At 38.1% G+C, this 18,606-nt stretch overlaps 1 protein-coding gene across 3 annotated transcripts in view; it reads left to right on the plus strand.

The window, feature by feature from the left end:
- The window catches only part of LOC132707969 (rhophilin-2), a 57,445-nt gene extending 42,101 nt beyond the window's left edge, over nt 1-15,344 (plus strand). Inside the window, exons 2-10 of one of the 3 annotated variants that reach the window (XM_060680010.1) lie at nt 8,724-8,968; nt 12,695-12,885; nt 12,937-13,283; nt 13,341-13,710; nt 13,762-13,956; nt 14,013-14,242; nt 14,410-14,562; nt 14,822-15,040; nt 15,097-15,344. In XM_060680010.1, the coding sequence (XP_060535993.1) occupies nt 8,724-8,968; nt 12,695-12,885; nt 12,937-13,283; nt 13,341-13,710; nt 13,762-13,956; nt 14,013-14,242; nt 14,410-14,562; nt 14,822-15,031 (1,941 nt within the window). In that variant the 3' untranslated portion in view covers nt 15,032-15,040; nt 15,097-15,344. Of the gene's footprint in view, nt 1-6,688; nt 6,861-8,723; nt 8,969-12,694; nt 12,886-12,936; nt 13,284-13,340; nt 13,711-13,761; nt 13,957-14,012; nt 14,243-14,409; nt 14,563-14,821 lie in introns of those variants that run through there. The other 2 variants (XM_060680012.1, XM_060680011.1) reach the window with 2 other exon arrangements.
- The last annotated feature ends 3,262 nt before the right edge of the window (nt 15,345-18,606 follow it).

Here is an 18,606-nt window from a genome sequence, read left to right on the forward strand (position 1 = left end):
AAAAATTAAGGATACTGTAGTAACAACACAAAAAGACAGAACTAACCAAAACAGAAGTGGATGACACCAGACATTTTATCACTAATGGAAGAGAGAAGAAAACATAAAAACAAAAATGAAGAAGAATATAAGTCCATTAAAAACACTATTCGTAACAAAATCCGCGAAGCGAAGTAGAACTGGATGAAGGAAAGGTGCAGTGAAATAGAGGACCTGGAACGCAAATACGAGAGCTTTACCATGCATAAACAGATAAAGATAGTTGGTATTGGATCGAAAAGAGACTCAAGTATTTTAAGAAACGAACAAAATTCAATAATTTTGAACATCGAGAATAAGCTGGAGACCTGGAGAACTTATATAAAGCAGCTTTTCAGTGACCAACGAGCAACTGACTACGAGCTAACAACAACCGAGAACCCAGTTCTAATAACAAGAGATAAAATTGATCACGCTATAACGATAGCAAACTTTTGCAAAGCCGTGAGGCCAGACGATGTGCATTGTGAGCTTTTGAAATTGCTTGACGAACATTCGATGCAGGCACTCTTAGATCTGTTCAACGACGTACGCAAGACTGGTAATATTCCCCATGATTGGCTTCTGTCTACTTTTGTCCCAATCCCAAAAAAATCTCGACCATCTAAATGTGATGCCCACCGACTCATAAGTCTAATGAGCCATGTTCTGAAAATACTCCTAAGAATCGTGCACGCCAGAATACACAACATATGCGAAACTGAAACCTCTGACACGCAATTTGGATTCCGCAATGGGCTTGGAACTCGAGAAGTCATTTTCGCCTTTAACGTTGTTGTCCAGAGATGCCTAGACGTCAATCAGGATCTCTATGTGTGCTTTGTCGATTATAGTAAAGCGTTTGATAATGTCAGGCATGAAAAAGTAATGGAAATCCTACAAAAACTGAAGAACATACATGCAGATCATATCAAAGCTGTATTGAAGTCAAGCCGCAAAGGACAGAATAGATAACGCTCTCTCCGAAGATGGTGTCAGACAGCATTGGAACTCGAATCCGCTGGGATAGTAACAAATGGGAAAATCCTTAATAATATTAGGCACGCTGACGACACTGTTTTGTGTGCGGGCTCTCTCGAGGATTTACAGAGACTATTAAACAAAGTAGAAAGCTAGCAAAGATTACGGTCTCAACATGTACATCAACAAGACTAAAATGACGGTGACAACAAAAAGGAAGCAAGCAACAGGTCAGCTCATTGTAGACAGGAAAGCAATTGAACAAGTAAGACACTACCTTGACTCCATAATTAATGAAGACGTTCAACATAAACAGGAAATCCTGGCAAGCATTGAACAGACCTGAATAGAGAAACCACAAGGAGGTTGGAAGCTTTTGAAATGTGGACTTATAGATGAATGCTGAGAGTCTCGTGGATGAGTAGAACTACAAGCGAGGAAGTGTTTGGAAGAATGGACAAAGAACTCGAAATACTCTTTACTATCAAAAATGCAAACTTGAGTTCCTGGGATATATATCACGCGGTATAAGATATGAGCTGGTGAAACTCATCATGGAGGAAAAAAATGTAGGTCGACGAAGTGTAGGGCGCCGAAGAATCTCTTGGTTGCGCATTCTTCCAGAATGGTTTGCTTTATCATCAATTGAATTATTTAGATCAAAAGTGAAGGTAGCCATGATGACCAGCAACCTCCAAAGGAGAAGCTGATACAAGATGAAGAAGACTAATTTTTGTTAAAGAATTCATTGTATAGAGCTTATAATACTTAGGGCTGCTTAAGCTGACAATAATTGTATGAGTTTGTTTATGTGGCAAATTCCCTAATTTACGTATTTATTTTTTTTGCAATTTTTTTTTAAATTATTGAATAGTACTTTCTATACACAAGATTGTACACTTTAGGTAATGATTTACCCCCAATCTCTTATCAAAATTAATGACAAGACAACAAAAGTATCCGATAACCATAATTATCCGTCTCCTCTAAATAAAATTTGCCTCACAAAATCGATATTGGTTGCAGCGGAACTATTCCAGTTCGGATCGAGTCTATTGTTTTCATGTCGTTTTGCTTAACCGGAAAGGCGAGCGCGCGCAGAGAGGGGAACGTATCGCGGAAAATGATACTGCGGGCACAGTAATGACTACGGAAACTCGCGTCGCTGGAATCGGTAATTTCAGTATAATCGATGCGCGCGGAAGGATCAAAATTACAAGATTACTCTCTCGCGTACTGACCGTTAAAAGTCTCTGGAACCGCGCCAGGGTCGGACTCGTAATTTTCCCTCTCGTAACCGATAAGGGAAAACGAGGCCGTTGCATAATCTGTGGCGGACAAAATTTTGCGAAATTGATTTCCAGGAATATCGATTTTATAATTTCTCTTCGAAACGGTACGTTCCGCTTTGCGCTTGATTTGACATCCGACACGTTCGAGCGAGGCGCAACTCCGATACGTATTATACAGGGTGTCCCATAATCAATAGGGCGTATAACGTGTTTTTGAACCAAAATAATTCCTTGGATTCAGCTGTCTTTTTTTATATTATCAACCAGCAAATTTAAGTATTTTTATTCTGTAAGTCAAGAAATACGTAATTCCGGATAGTCGTCTTCCAAATATTATAAAAAATGTCAATGAACCAATTTGTCCTCGAATTGCCTAAAATTTGGTTCTTGAAAACACAAAAATTAATGTAACTATTATATTCGATTTTGTAGGGCACAAAGGTGAAAACCGACCTTTAAAAAAAAAACACCGAAATATATTTCTAAACAGCGCTCTGCACGCTCTAAACTCGTTTCCCTTAAGCATTTAACTGAATCTAGGCATATTTTGAGATTTGAATTAACGGGTCGTATTGGTTGAAAGCTCTCCTGTAGGCCATCTGGCAGCTATATGGAAAAATTTCGTACCAGTAAAAAATATATTCATTTGTGGCAGTACTTTTGAGCCGATAAAAATACTTCTAGAAATTGTTTGCTTGTTATTTGCTTAGCCTTTACCATTGTTAAACAATGAAAGTACAATGATGCTATAACAAAATACATACAGTCGCAACAAAATAGGTACTACTAAATTGGCTTTTAGAGCAGCGAAAAATAAAAAAACAACAACGCTTACAAAAACTACGCAAATTTTTACGCTTTTGCGTTTCCTTTAGGATTCCAATTTTCGTTATTACAGAAGTGAGGTTTTTTTTTACTTGTTTTTTTGGCCCTGCAACACAAGCAATTTGGCCAGCTTCTGGGTGAGTGGTGAAAAGTTCCCGGAAGGATGCCTCTGTGAAGAGGGTCTGGATGCAACCATCACCCGACTCGGTAAACGATCCAAGAAATGATTTCCAGTAAAATTACCTTGGAAGTTACAAATTTAAGCCACAGGATGAAATATAATATCATTAATATGAAGTGGTAAGGGAAAGTTAGCATTTGCAAATAATTCATAAAGCAGTTGTGAATGTCTAAAATGGCGAGCACAGGCAAAGAGCATATGAGTTAGGACTCCAAACTCCCCGCAGTCGTATTCTAGAGAGAGTCTAACATTAATGCGACCCTAGTGGGCTGGTGAGCAGCGATGGTAGATACAATGTTTTAATTTCCTTCCTCTTCAAGTCTAATTTGTGAAACCAACTCTCGGTTGGAGGAACTGCATAATGTGAGCAGTAATTTACTCCTTTGTATCTACCAGTAGTCTTCCAGGCGTTACCCCAAGTCTTCCAAATTTATTCTTGAGTTTCGGGAAGAATTCGCTAAAACTTAGTTTTATGTTTAATGCTGGTTCCATCCTACTTCTTGATCTGCCTTGACATGTTATCTGATGCCTGTATGACTTGGAATCCAGCATACTTGTACATCCTTGTTTTGTATTTTAATTAAGTAAAGAGTTTCTTCTTGCTATCCAGGAAGATATAATAATCATTTAATAATAATCATTTATTGTCTAACAGGTTCTACATCCATTTACAAGACAATCTGACAAGCATATGATACATCATTTAAATACAATGTAGCAAAATGTATAAACAATTTAAAGAGCTCACACTTGTACTCGCACCTTAGTGCCTGTGCGTGACATAATATCAATTGCCTAAACAAAAAATTTTGTTTTGAGAATGTTTGATAGCTGATTATAGGAGAGGTTGAAAATTTCAATATCACTACAACGGTCATTGAAAAGATACATAGCATTGTATTAGGGGGTTTTTATAAGTAAATTTGTAGATGGGGTAGGCAGGTGGAAAATCGGCGAACTGCGGACCGATCTTTGAGGAACATGGAGAGGTAATTGCATTAAGAGCTCCGAGCAGTCAATCCTGGATAGAACAATTTTGCAGAGGAAGATAACCGCTAGATAGTTTCTTCGCCGTTTTAAAAACGGGAGTTCAAATCTTTCCAAAAGTAATGACTGTTCAGTACCCCGCGCCGGAAACACTCCGTCAGTTTTAAATGCCAAGAATTTAACGAACTTTCTGTGTATACCCTCCAATTGGTCTATATATTTAGCGTGAATGGGCAACCAGATTGTCGCACAGTACTCAAGCTTGGATCTGACATAGCTAAAAAACAATGCTTTGAGAGTCTGAACGTTCCGAAACTCTTTAGCGTTACGAAATATAAAGTCCATCTATCTTGTTGCATCTTTGCAAATGGTTTCAATATGAGAGGCAAAGGACAGTTTAGTGTCGTATAAAATGCAAAGGTCTTTGAAAGAGGTGCATCTGGTAATTGGAGTAGTTTCCAGGCTGTAGTTAAAAACTATTGGACGCTGTCTGTTGGATTTAGGATTTATGCCTAACTAAGGCACTCTTCGAGTCGGAGAATATCAATGTTCTGCTTGCTACAGAGCTTGACCAACTGCGTATACTTCTGCTGAACATATAGACAAATCGAGGTTAATGCAACGGGAGGAAAAATTCCTCTTCTTTAAGCAAATTGGCTGGAGAGTCGGACTATCGGACTATCGGACCACGAATTTATGAAAAATATCGATATGATTATCAGTGGTTCTAGACTCTATCCTAGAGCCACGCACCGCGTAAAAAGTCGAGTGTATCGCCTTCGAATAGAGGAAGTTTTCAGCGAGCCGATCTGAGTTACCGTTCTCTGCGCCTCGTTATACCGGCCTTTATAAATTTTAATACGCCTTTGTTCGTCGTTCCGAACGGAGATCCGATTAAAATTCAAATTCACATTATTCTCCGTGTCGGCCAAACTGTAAAAGTAATTTAATGGCGGCCAGTCGTTTCTTCCGGCAAATCCGAATTTTACTTTTTTCCCGATCGTTTCCGCGTGAGTTTATTGTTCCCGATACAAACGAAAAGAAAATTCCGGTCTGTAGCAGTGGTGTCGTTTCGTAATAAAAATCGCCTCCGCCGCGTATTTTATTTTGCGGTCGTCAGCAAAAATAAATAAAACACTCTAGGTGCTACCGGGTCCGATCTAATTTAGGTCAACTATTAAGCATAATTTGGGTTCGTGTCCGGACTGCTTTGTAATTATTGAGTACAGTTAAAGTGGCCCGCACCTGCGTTAGCGCATACTCTAATCATCTCTATGATTGGATTTTATTTAGGTACAAATTTGGCAAATAATAACCGCCATAAAAAGTAATTAACATACCCATATTAAACAATTATGGATTACTTAGCTTATCTGGCTCTAAAATTATTTATTAAAATGAATTGAACAGTAAGTTTTACTCAATTAGGAATCTAAAGCTTCTGAGCTTAAATGCGATTTATTGAATTAAAATATGCTCCTACTATGCAACAATCTTACATCTCAGTTAATCAAATCCATAACTATTAAATTTGAAGTTTACAACTAGCGTTTATATGCATTGCATTTTTTCATTCTCACTGAAATTTTGAATTTGAAATCCATTCTATTCTAACCAATAATTCTAAATTCCATGTACTCAACGAAAAAGCGGTGTGCAAATATTTGTCATAATTTTATTTATTTTTAATATTATATTACATTTTATGTTAAGAATTTCAATATTATTATTAACAGAGATTCAAAACTGGAACGTAATTTGAACTACCTGAATCTTGTTTTTTTTTTTAATTTTATTTGATAATTAATTTTATTATTGACAACGAAAAATTTAAATTAATAATTTAATTTAATAATAATTTTATAATGGCACAATTTGGAATTTGTTAAGGTTCTATGCAGACGTTTCGGACCTGCATTAGACCATATTTATAAAGAAAGAAGAAAGAATAAAGAATTTATAAATATATTTTAAACTTTGTGTATCAATTTACAACTAAGTATATTAATTAAATAAATAATCTTTTTAGAATGTAATTATTGTACTATTTAGTAAAAGTATCTAAAAAATATGTTATATCACACATACACCATTTTTGGAACAATTATTTTTTGAAGCAATCCGTTTTTAGCGATCGGACCCGGTACGACGCGTCTATGCACCTAGTTGCGACATGCGTCCGCGGTTTTACAGTTACCGCGCCCGTTTCTCTCGATTTAAACTCGCGCCGGTTTCGTCGCCTAATAACAATCATTTTCTCGACCGTTTTACAATAAAATAATCATAATCCATCTGTTTAAATCGAATATACCGTACGAAGAACGAGGCTGCTTGCCGGAAGCCGGTTGCAACGACGGTAGTCCGATCGTACGTTGGTGACTCGAAGGTCGAACCGAAGAGCCGGTTGCTGATTTTGGTGGTGTCGTCACGGGTATTCCGTGGGTGATGCGACGCGCGTCGTACCGATAGTGATATGGGACGCGAACCGTTTAACATGTGGTGCGATGCTCAAGTGGGTGCAGAGACAGGGTTTTTTGGTGCCGAGCAAACGGGACGGGGTCGTGGCCAGAATTGAGGTAGGGGGGAGGGGGATAGAATTTTGAAAACATTTTGAAAATGTTTCTTTTTTAATTGTTCCGACCATTTTTATCAGGTTTCAATTAAATGATTTTAGTTTGCTAGAGCAGGAGTTGCAAATGCTATATTATGCAACAAGTTTGATAAACGACACATATTTGTTTGTTTTGACATTAGCGCAGCGACTATTGAATAAATGAGTGTTTGAAGAAGCTTATAAACGTTGCGTACTATACTCTTTCTACCATCATTAGTTTTTGGTGATATTTTTTCAAAACAGCATGAATACTGATTGGCGTGCGCACCAGAACTGACGAACGCCAAAACACCAGTATTTAAAATCTAAAAATACCGCCCAAAGTGACTTGCGACGAAGCTGAAGTCTTATATGCTGACACTGCGCACACGCAGTGTATGGTATGGCAGTGGAGAAGTACTTAGGGAATAAAAAGAAAACGACTTGACTATACTAATTCTGAAATAACGAGTTAAGCGCCAAAGATAAAAAAGGCGCTTAATACAGTCAAATGAATTACTAATAGTTTAGTAAAGGAAAGTAAAGTACTTATTTCATACATAATGTTCTCGAAAGTCTGCAATAACAGTACATTTATACTTTTAAAATTTAAATTATCTATTTAACAGGCTGTTTTCTCAAAAATACGTTATTGTTATTGCAAATTAAAAAATGTGTGTATGTTAGGTATTTGCCATCAATCAATAAAGAGCAAATATGAAATCAAATTAAGTTAACCTATAACAAAGGAACAAATAAGAATTAAAATGTGTGCAATTTAAGTTATGATTTTGAGAGAAGTGTTAAAAACTCTTTAAAAAGATATTAGCAGGATTATTGAACAACTTTTTACTTGGTCGTATTTTTTGAGTAATCATTTTATCTTTATTTATTATTTCAAGTATCTTAACATGATTTCGAATAATTGACAAAAGGTGTTTTTGAACGTATTATTTTTAACAAAAGTGCGAATTTATCAAATTTCTAATTTCCAAAAACGTATATTTATGTAAGCAAGGTATTTTATATTTTGGGCTCAATATTCAACACTCATTAAAACATTTTTTTAATTGCAACAACTAAAAAAGATATATGTAATACTTTTCTACATTGCGCCACCCTGTATATTCGAGACACCGTTTACTGCGGAGAAAATGGCTCACCCTGAACGTTGGCGAGGCACGTCAGGCATTCCTCATAGCTTCAGACACTTAACGTGCCAGCTCGTTTAGCATATGGCGCGGAGTTCGTTTCGTCGTTTTATAAGCCAATTGGCATTTCGAATTCTTGCGTTCTCGTGTATAATCCAGTGGTAAACGTAAAACCGCGATACGCTATGTGTTACATCCTGTTTTGCGTTCTGCGCCGATATCTCTATTAAAGTTACGACTCGTCGCACTACGTTGATGGATACGGTTGCGATTTCCTGGAGGCTTTAATTTCTTGTCGTTCCAAGAGGCGTTATAGTCGCCCCGCAATTATAACGGAGTAATAAAACATTGACGGTTTAACACTCGGATGTGTTTTCGCTTATCCCCAAGTTCTCGAAAATTGCCGCACATTTTTTGATTTCTTTATTTACGGAATCCATTTATGAAGCAAAATAGACAAAAAAACTCAACAAAATAAATAAATGCACTAACTAACTATACCAACCCACGTCTATAGGCAACTAGCCTCAATAAATATACTAAACTCTTTCAGCTGGTTCACTGTAAAAATGGTGTGGTGGGAATGTAAACACTTAGCAAATTAATTAAAAATGCAGAAAATGCCCGCAAATTGTTAAGAATTAATTGCAAGAGGCCATGACTAATTTTTAACAAATAAAACTTTGTTGTTGCAGGGTTCCGATCCGAGAGTGGCGACATGCAGGGGGAAATTGCAGAACAGACGTTCGAAACTGAACCAGGAGATCAACAAGGAGCTGAGACTGAGAGCGGGCGCTGAGAATTTGTTCAAAGCCACGACCAACCGCAAGTTAAGGGAAACCGTTGCCGTTGAACTGAGCTTCGTCAACTCGAACTTACAGCTGCTTAAAGAGCAGCTCGCCGAGCTCAATTCATCGGTGGAATTGTATCAAAACGACAGGTATGCGCTACGTTAAGAGAGGTAGTATTGTTTACGCTGTCGCTTAGCAACGCCCGCCTCGCTTCGTTGTGAACCACGTGATCTTTGCACAGCGTCGGGCACCTAACTGTACCTGTACCATTGTGTTACTTGATAAGTGTCTAATTTTATTTTTAAACTCCTTCTGAGACAATAAAGATTCACATAAAAAACACACTGATGTCCACAGTTACTATACCCGTAATAGAAAACAGTCATTAAAACTAAAATTCAATCATATGTTTTATAAATGGTCCCCAATTTGCTTTCTCAAAGCCTAAAAAATGTATCAACAAAGCAATTTAAAAAACACTTCAACAGGCTTCTGTCGGACAATGCTTTCTACAGGCTGAAAGAATTTGAAAAATATTTTAGAGAATTCAAATGACCTATATTTTTTCAAAATTAATGCTTTTGTTTTTTCTGCCAAAGTGTTGTTGGTTATACCACCATATATATGGCAAGTATAGAGTAATGTGTTATTAAAAATTTCAACATTCTGTAACAGTTCATTATGCTTTCTACACACTCTGTTTAGTTTTTAAGTTGATAATATATTATGCAACAATTGCGGTAAACGGTATTTGACTCACGAGTTTATTTGACACGAGCGGAGCGTGTTGCATACTATACTTTTTCTACGACTTTTAGTTTTTGCTTACATTTCCGCAAAACACGAGTAAATCACTGACATGACTGTCAGAATTGACAAACGTTAAAATTCAAAGCGTGGGAAATACTCCGAAAACATCCGATTGCTCCCAAACCCGTGCGGCAAAATGCCGGAAATGTCCGAAGTGGCTCGGATTCGTGGAAAACGAAACTGATATGGTAAAGTGACGCTTCCCGCACGATAGATCGGTGCGTAATTAGGTATTTTACAGACGGGAATTGGAAAAAGTCATTATAACCGTGTGGATCTAAAATACGAGATACGAGTTTCCAAAGTTTTATTTCTATTTTTTTTTTGTTTTTTGTAATCTAAATAATACTGATTTCTGAGCGAAAATAATGGTACCTGAGCATTGTCGTCAGAGAAGTATCCAATTGTTCTTAGTTTAGTTTTCTACCTGTCCTTTCTTACTCTGAAATGCTAGAAACTCTTTGTACCACAGAAAAAAAGAACTCTGCACTCTTTTTTATGTAAAAAAGGTCTTATAGAAGTCGTTTCTGAAATATCTTGTCTGAAATAATTCTAATTTACAATTAAGAGCTAACTACATTAAGAACTAATTCAAAGTTCTCATGTTAAAAAAACTTTCAGGTACGCCGTTGAGAAATTTATATAGAAAATTAGGCTCTGCGTATCTCGGATACTTTAAAGTGCTTAAGAAATTACTCTGGATACTTAAACAACACCATGCACCATCCCTGACTTAAGTTTGAGTAAGAGAGATTAAAAATTTATAGGAAGAGAGTTCATAAACGGTTACAAAACTTAACTGTTATCAAGTATACCTTTTTTAAAACTAAAGTAGAAAGAAGTAGCGACAAGTTTCAGTGAACGTCCGGCGTGACAGCTTCGACGGAAATATTCACGACGCGATCTAAAAAGCTCGAATTATTATTAAGGTAACGATACCGGTCGGGGGGAATCGCCCTGTGGCATGTTTGTTTTCGTAGTAAAAAAACCGGTAAACGTAGTAAAAAGAACCTTGGATTCCGGTGCCAGTCTCACGACAGCCGAGGCGTTAAAAACAGTTCCTAGAATTATCGGAAAACGAGACGACGCGATCGGCCAGATGCGGGCCGCCTAGAACATTCGGAGGCCGGAAGACCACAATGAGGAAGAAGGGTTAAAACCGAGATATACACTGTCAAATGTCATTAAGGTGAATATATTCAATGGATATGGTTCGCCGATCATCTGATGGCCATAAATATTGAGACAAACGAACCTATTAAGACTAATGAAACAGGTTCCATATCTAAGTTTGTAGACCAACCTCTAGTTGAATATGAATATGTGTCTTAATTATTGAGCTTGCACCATTGCTTGTTTTGAGAAACTTTTCGTAATGAATCTGGATTTGTAAATACGATTTGTTTATACATGCTTTAAATATGGAAATCCAACAATTAGATATAAAATTCGTTGACCCGTATACAAGGTTTGTCGAAAAATATGAATTTTAAGAGTGCTTTATTTCTGAAAATATCTACAATTGTTATTAACAAAATTGGTTCTTAATTGAAATATCCCATATTATCCATCTGATATTTTTATAAATTTATTTGCATTAGAATTGAGAATTTACATCGGCCTTGTCAGAATATTGATCATTTGAACAGAACATAAGCATGACTTTGAACTCATTGAAAATGAGTAATTAGTAATGCGGGATTTTTACTAAAGATCCGTAAAACGCTTAGAAAGAGGTTGTGGATATATTGAAGCTTTAGTTAATTGAAACAAAATACAAGTCATTATTAATTAAATTGTTTAACTTTTCATTTGCAAAATAAAATATTACAATATATATGCTTCAACTATTCAATTGTCACAGAACCTAGTAATAATATTGGATGTCTGAAAATACTTTATTATGAGTACGAATTGTAGATATTTGTGGTTACTATACTCTTTCGTAAAATTCAGATTTTTCGTCAAACCTTGGTTACCCCTTAATAAATTTTATATTTGATGGTGTTGTTTCAAGTTTTTGGGCCAGTTTATAGAGAACAAATTTTTGTTTGATAAAACCAAAAATACAAAAAAACGTTACTTGTTATTAAATTAAAGACTATCGTCCCCGTCGACATTAATTGATATACTCTGAAAATGAACCTATGTGCGAAAAAGAATTCATTTAATTTTTTGTTTTACAATCATCCAACAACAACATCCTTAGGACATGTTAGATTTCTTCAGTCAAATATCTTATCTCAAATGAAATATCTATTTTTGACATATTATTTTAGTTCGTTATGTATCAAGAACCAAACATTAAATTAAGAACGACTTAATAAATTAAGATCTGATCTTTTTAACCTTTAAGAAAATTTTTGCTTGTTGCTATTGATAAATATTGTCTCATTGCTTAAAAAGCAGCTCACCAATATTTATAACATTATCTCTTTATCATCGTTTATCTCAAAAAAACGATTGTTAAGTAAACTTCGTTGACTTCTGACGTCATAGAGTTTGCGGCCTCGAATATTCTCGACGGCCGGAACACCTCTGTTCGTTCAGAACTGGCAATTATATGACGATTATATCTCGCGCATTAAGCCCCCGGCGACGACCAACCTGACCCACATTGGACCGCGGGCTTGCGGTATTTCTCGATATACTTCGATCGTTCTCTGCTCACACGATATCATCAACATTAATTTTCATATTTTAACGCGCCGACAAGCTTTACCGGTTAGCGATTTTATTTTGTTTACGTTTAAACACGGTTTTAGGCGAGAAAGCTGAAATAATCGTCGAGGACAATTTACAACTCTTGCCCCCCACTGCCTGGTCTGCTTTTATAGCAGTAACCCGTGGTTTTGCTAAGCGCCATTTAATCGTTATTATTATAGTGTTTCATTATAGGTTTTATATAATTTTGATTTAATATTATTAATATAACCTCGAATATAACTATAACAAAAGAAGTGAACTGTGCTTTTTCCTAAACCATATTTAAAGTAAACTATGATGAGAAAATAAGCGATAGAAAATGAAGATTAAAAGTTAATGCATACGAAATTTTGTTACAGTGCCAACGCCGTGATGCCTATGATCCCACTTGGTCTCAAAGAGACCAAAGAGATCGATTTCAGGGATCCGTTCAAGGATTTCATCCTTGAGCACTACAGCGAGGATGCGGCCAAGTATGAAGACGCCATCGCTGACTTCATGGACACGAGACAAGCGATTCGTACCCCATTAAGAGACCAGACCGGCATAGGTACCATAATCGCTCTACAGCTTTAAACTTCCGCTATAACGCCACTTTTAGGTCTGCTCTTTAGGTACTACAACCAGCTCTATTTCGTTGAGAGGCGGTTCTTTCCGCCCGACAGATCTTTGGGAATATACTTCGAGTGGTTCGACTCGCTGACGGGTGTCCCGTCTTGTCAAAGGACCGTGGCGTTTGAAAAGGCCTGCGTGCTGTTTAATATGGGTGCGATCTACACCCAAATCGGCGCCAAACAGGACAGGTCCACAGCCAAAGGTTTGGACGCCGCCGTCGACAACTTCCTAAGGGCGGCCGGTACTTTCAGGTACATCCACGAGAATTTCACCAATGCCCCGTCTATGGATTTGGGTCCGGAGATGCTCGAGATGTTCGTACAGCTCATGCTGGTACATACTGTCACCGTTAGGTGCCAATGTTGTTGATTCTATCCTACTTCCATACAGGCCCAAGCTAGGGAATGCCTCCTGGAGAAGCTCCAACTCCAATCGGAGGACAAACGTCCGGTAGACATCTGCCTCGACCTTGCCCAGGAAGCGGCCGAACTTGCCGAATGTTATGCCCACGTCCACGAAATGATTTCTCACGAGTGCGTTCATGACTACGTACCCTACAGCTGGGTGTCTCTGACCCAGGTCAAAAGGGAGTACTACACGGCTCTGGGTCACTGTCTGGTCGCTGCTGGTGTGCTGCACAAAGAAGCGGCCCGAATGTCTTCGGCCACGAAGGAAACGTTGCAATTTCTCCACGTACAGAGCGAGTCCACCCAACTGGACATCAGGAGTCCCAAGGACGAAACCGAACGCAGGCTTCTAGGTGAATAAGGTGTTAATTTGTAGGAAACATGATATTAATGTTTTCGTTCAGGGAGAGCTCACCTAAGGGAAGCTCTCGTGCTCCAAGAGGAGTGCCAGAGGCAGCACAGGATGTGCCGCGAGCTTAAGAGCAAGCACGCCCTCGCGGCTGTTCTGCGGAACGCCCACAAGAGGACGCTGCAGGCCTACACTGCAACCGAGACCGAGGACGACTTTAGCGACATGCTGGACCCGCCCAGAGTTCAACGTAGGTTAGAGTTTGGGTTAAAAGGGTATGGTGCCATAATTTGTAATCTGTTTCAGCCGCCACTAAGTTCCAACTATCGCTGACGCCGCCGGACTTTGCTCAGTACAGGGTGGTCGATTTGTTTCGCAGCCTAGGCCCGATCGCCATATTTTCGGCCAAACGTCACTGGACTGCCCCCCGACTGATTCAGCTGCACAGGGGGCGGGGCAACGACGGGTTTGGCTTTTCGGTGAGGGGAGACGCTCCGGTAATCATCGCCATAGTCGAGTCCGGGTCGCTGGCAGAGGTAGGTGGAGGATTATTAACATCCTAAGCTGTTTCATTCGTGGTCTGAACAGATATGTATATTAGTTAGAACCTTGTAAGTTTCACGGCATCGGAAGGGGAGAGGGTTTGTTTATGAGGAGTTTTAGCCATTTGGCCTATGACGTGCTGATGTGCGATTGTTTTTAGTTCGGGGGAGTGAAGGAAGGCGATTTTATAGTCAGCATAGGGGACAAGGACGTGAAGTGGGCCTCCCACGACGAAGCAGTCGTGCTGATTAAATCAGCGGCTGATTCGCTGAGCTTGAAACTTGTAACGCCAATGGATAGAAATTATTTGAAGGTGAGTGGCGGAAAGATTTTCACAATTTTTAGGTTGTTACTTCTTTTCAGTTTGGGAAGTAACAGAGTATGATATTTCCTACTAAAAAGTTCTTACAACAGACCTCGAGTATTTTTAATTTTTCCCATTTTATTTTTTAAAAATCTGTGAAAACAACATACATTTTGGTTAATTAATAATTGGTTTAATTCAAGGCAGACCAGTAAAAAATAGAGATGCTCTATATAAAGTGATATGCATTTTTTGTGACTTATTTCAGGGTACCAAGTCGAACCAAAGCAAGGGTTCCGTATCGACTCACAGCAGTTCCAGCGGCGTATCGAGCGGGATGTCAAGTCCTTCGGGTTCCATGGCCCAGCACAACACCAACAACATCAACAGCAAAAGATCCAACTGGAACCCTTTCAGGAGGCACCATTCGGCTTCTAGGGAGGGCAAGGATTTTTTCGAAAACGTCATCCTCAGATAGACTCGTTCGGTATAGCGTTTACGATGAGACATTCCGTTGAGAGTTTCGTTTTTGTTTTTTTTAAGGGTGTTTTCTGCCTCTCCCTTAGGCAAGGGAGGTCCAAACGTACTGCTATTTATACGAAACAGTTAATGAATTATTTATCCAAAAATAGTGTTTAGTGTTAAAAATTGCGGCCCTTGAGGGATCGGCGCGTTATCGTCATTTTTTTAATTTATTGGAAAATACCGTTTATAGTGCTTTTTCTATCTTTTGTTTCCTTTATTATATCCGTTGTTATAATTTTGTTGTGTACAGTAAATTAAATTTATATTACCACAACCTTTGTAGTTTTACTATCTATTGAAAATTTAAATTTTTCTTTTTTTGCAAGAAACCATCGAAGTTTTTGTTCCTTTCCTTAACTGTCACAAAAACTAATTTTTATAATTTTAGGTGAGTATTTTTAAATTATTTTTATTAAATTTATTCAAAATATGAATATGGACATTGGAAAATAGCAAAGTGTTGGTCCTTGCTTTTGATAAAAAATTTCAACTTATTGATTAGAAGAAAGAAGAAGAAAATAAGAAAGTCAACCATAACGCGTCTATTTGCTGTAATTTATATTCATCTAATTCATTGAAAATCATTTTTTTCGTGATTTTTTATGTTTATGCTCGTTAAATAACGGTAGAATACTACATCTAGCGGCTCATCTAACGACTCACAAAAAAAACAGTCAAATCGTAATTTAAAAAATACTAGAAAATTGGCCCAAAAAAAAAACAAATTTAAATAAAATAACTACAAAAAAACAACACCAAAATCTTCATCGCCGGCTATGACGAGCTTTGATCAATTCCGACGCGTCTTCAAGGAACAGTACCAATCCTTGATGAACCTATCGTACTGTGGGTCGCATTGCGGTACTGCGGGATGAATGAATCGAGCTTCCATGGATCGGAAGCCGTCGGTATTCTCTAGATCAATGATATATTGAGCTGCTTGGTATAGAGTTTCGATATCCGCTGGGTCCGAAAAGGAATTGGGGTTAATCACGGGGGTCTTGGACTTCAAACGCACGTTGCACGTTGGATTTTGCACGTAACAGACTCAGGTTGATCAGTATGTCGTGCAGTGGGTCTGTGGAGAATCCTGAAACTGATTCGTTGTCCAACCTGCGAGCAGTCGCGTTCAGAGCAATCCCTAGACACCTCTTCGCTTACTTATAAACAAATTGCAATCCAGCTCCAGTTGGTGCCGGTACAGACACAATAAACTCAACGTCACGTCGATCATCTTTCTGGTTAGCGATGTTTTGGAAGCTGACAAGTTCCGAAGCACAACCAGTTAAAGATCTTAGGTTATCGAGAGCCTTAGCTGATCCTCCAAAGTAACGTTGTAGAACGTTCGACTAGTTCTGAAGAAAATTCCGAAATAGCCGACCTGATACTGCAGACCTTCCCTGACAGGTAATTCCCGCAGGAAGGGGATATCCAACTACTCCAAGTGGCCACGAGGACCAATTTCCGACCGCATCAAGAGCTGCGGGGTGTTGATGGCACCGGCAGCGCAAATAATCTCATTCCTCGCGCTCCTTCCTCTAGCAAATTCCACACCCTTAGCTGTCTGGGTATCGCCGTCGATGACGATCTTGGTGGCATAACTTTTGTAAATAAATTCCAAGTTGGGCCTGTCGATAGTGTTCAGGTACGCTCTCGATGCGCTAGATCTCTGGTTGCGCTTCAGGTGGTACTGGCGACGAGCTATGCTTATCTGCTCGGCTCCATTGTAGTCTAAGACGCGCTGCTGGCCTAGCTCTTCGAACGCTTGGAAAACTATTGATTCCTACGGTGAGGTTAAACATTAAATCCATGACACCAAATGTTCAACTTACCAATCCGGGAGTTTCGGACGTTTCGTTGACGAAAATGAGACCTTCGTTGCCACGGTACTGCTCGTCTCTATCCGCAAAAACCGCACTCTCTGACAATTTAAAATAAGGCAGCCCTATAGTTGTGGTACCACCTTTGACTTTACCGCTTGGATACAAGCATTGCTTGTTCACCATACCTGATGCGACAAAGCCGATTTAGTAGGAGCGGTTTTTGAAACGCTGACCACCCTTGGCATACGTTGGTCTGAGGAGTGGTGTTGTAAGCCCAGTTCAAGTCTGAATTGTAGGTAAACGTGCTCAGTCCAATGATGTCTTTGAAGTAATTATCAGTGTTTCCTGCTTCTATTACCAGTATTTTCCAGGTGCTCACTTAGGATAGTCTTTTGGCGAGAACCGTCCCTGAGGCTCCAGCAGCCACTATGATGAAATCATATTCTCCGAAATCTGAAAGAGGCGTTGTGTTTGGTTTGAAGTAATTAAGTCGCAAGGCGCAAGTATGATTTTAAAAGCTGAAATATATTTCAGAGAGAAACAATTCAAAACAGTTGCAATTCAGAATATTTTTAAAATATTTATAGCGTATCTCATAATGTTCGAATGTCATGGCGGTATATTAGAAAATGTCGACCTAAAAATGGGGTTAGATGAAAAAATATCGAAAAAGTTATTTATTAAGCGCATATTAAGAGCGATATATTATATTTAAAGATAAATCAACGACGTAATACCACAATTAATAGGGTTATTTAACTTTTTATGTTGCACACTTCTTTAATTTACGCAATCGAAATATACAAATTCCCGACTTTTCTTACTAAAATTCTATCTATCAACTTGATTTCTTATAATATTAAAAAAAAACTTAATATTTATATTCAAAAAGAAGTACCCTTTGGGAAGAATGTAAAATTTGTTAGCTTCCAATTTAATTGCATATCGTTCGATCATTTTTTTGATGTTTCGTTTTTTTTTGCTAGAGAAAACGTTGTTGCCGTGTAACTTGATTCTTAAGTGCAGAATAGAATTCAAGTATATACAATCAAACTTCAGACGATATAATTGTTTGCTTTTGTTATCGTCAAAACGAAAATACAATCTCGGATAAAAAGTGACCAAATGAACTCGATTTAGTTTGAAAAATGTGTCTTTCAATTGCCCTTGAAAAGGCAAATGAGAGGAACCCGCAGCAAAAAATAATATTTGTTATACATAAGGCATTGTTTGTCGCTGTCATCCAAATGGTAAAGAAAATAAAAAAAAACTCAAAGTAGAAGAAGATTTTCGATGTTGTGTTTGTGAAGATATTTTCTTCGTATACAGTTTTCTTTTTCCTTGTTTTCACAATTTCATAATTCACTGTAGGAGAACTGAATATTTGACTTATTTAGTTTGTTTTAGAAGATCCCACTTTTCATTCTAGGCTATGATTTCTTACAGTTGACCCTATCATCTGTTAAATTGTACAGTTTCCCGTTACTCTTTGGCAGTACCGAGGATCTAGCAGCTGCGATCGTGTCATTGACCAACACGGTCAGTTCTTCCAGATTTTCTTGGACCGCATTTTGACCCGCTAAATGCAACAAGATGACGATAAACCACGTAAGTGTTCGACGGCGATTGTTTAGGAAATAATTCCCAAACGTTTATTCTCTAAATTATGCATACATTTATATTAACACGCTATCGCACACACGAA

Source organism: Cylas formicarius, unplaced genomic scaffold (genome assembly GCF_029955315.1).
Source record: "Cylas formicarius isolate icCylForm1 unplaced genomic scaffold, icCylForm1.1 PGA_scaffold_10__41_contigs__length_53128322, whole genome shotgun sequence".
Classification (NCBI taxonomy): Eukaryota; Metazoa; Arthropoda; class Insecta; order Coleoptera; family Brentidae; genus Cylas; species Cylas formicarius.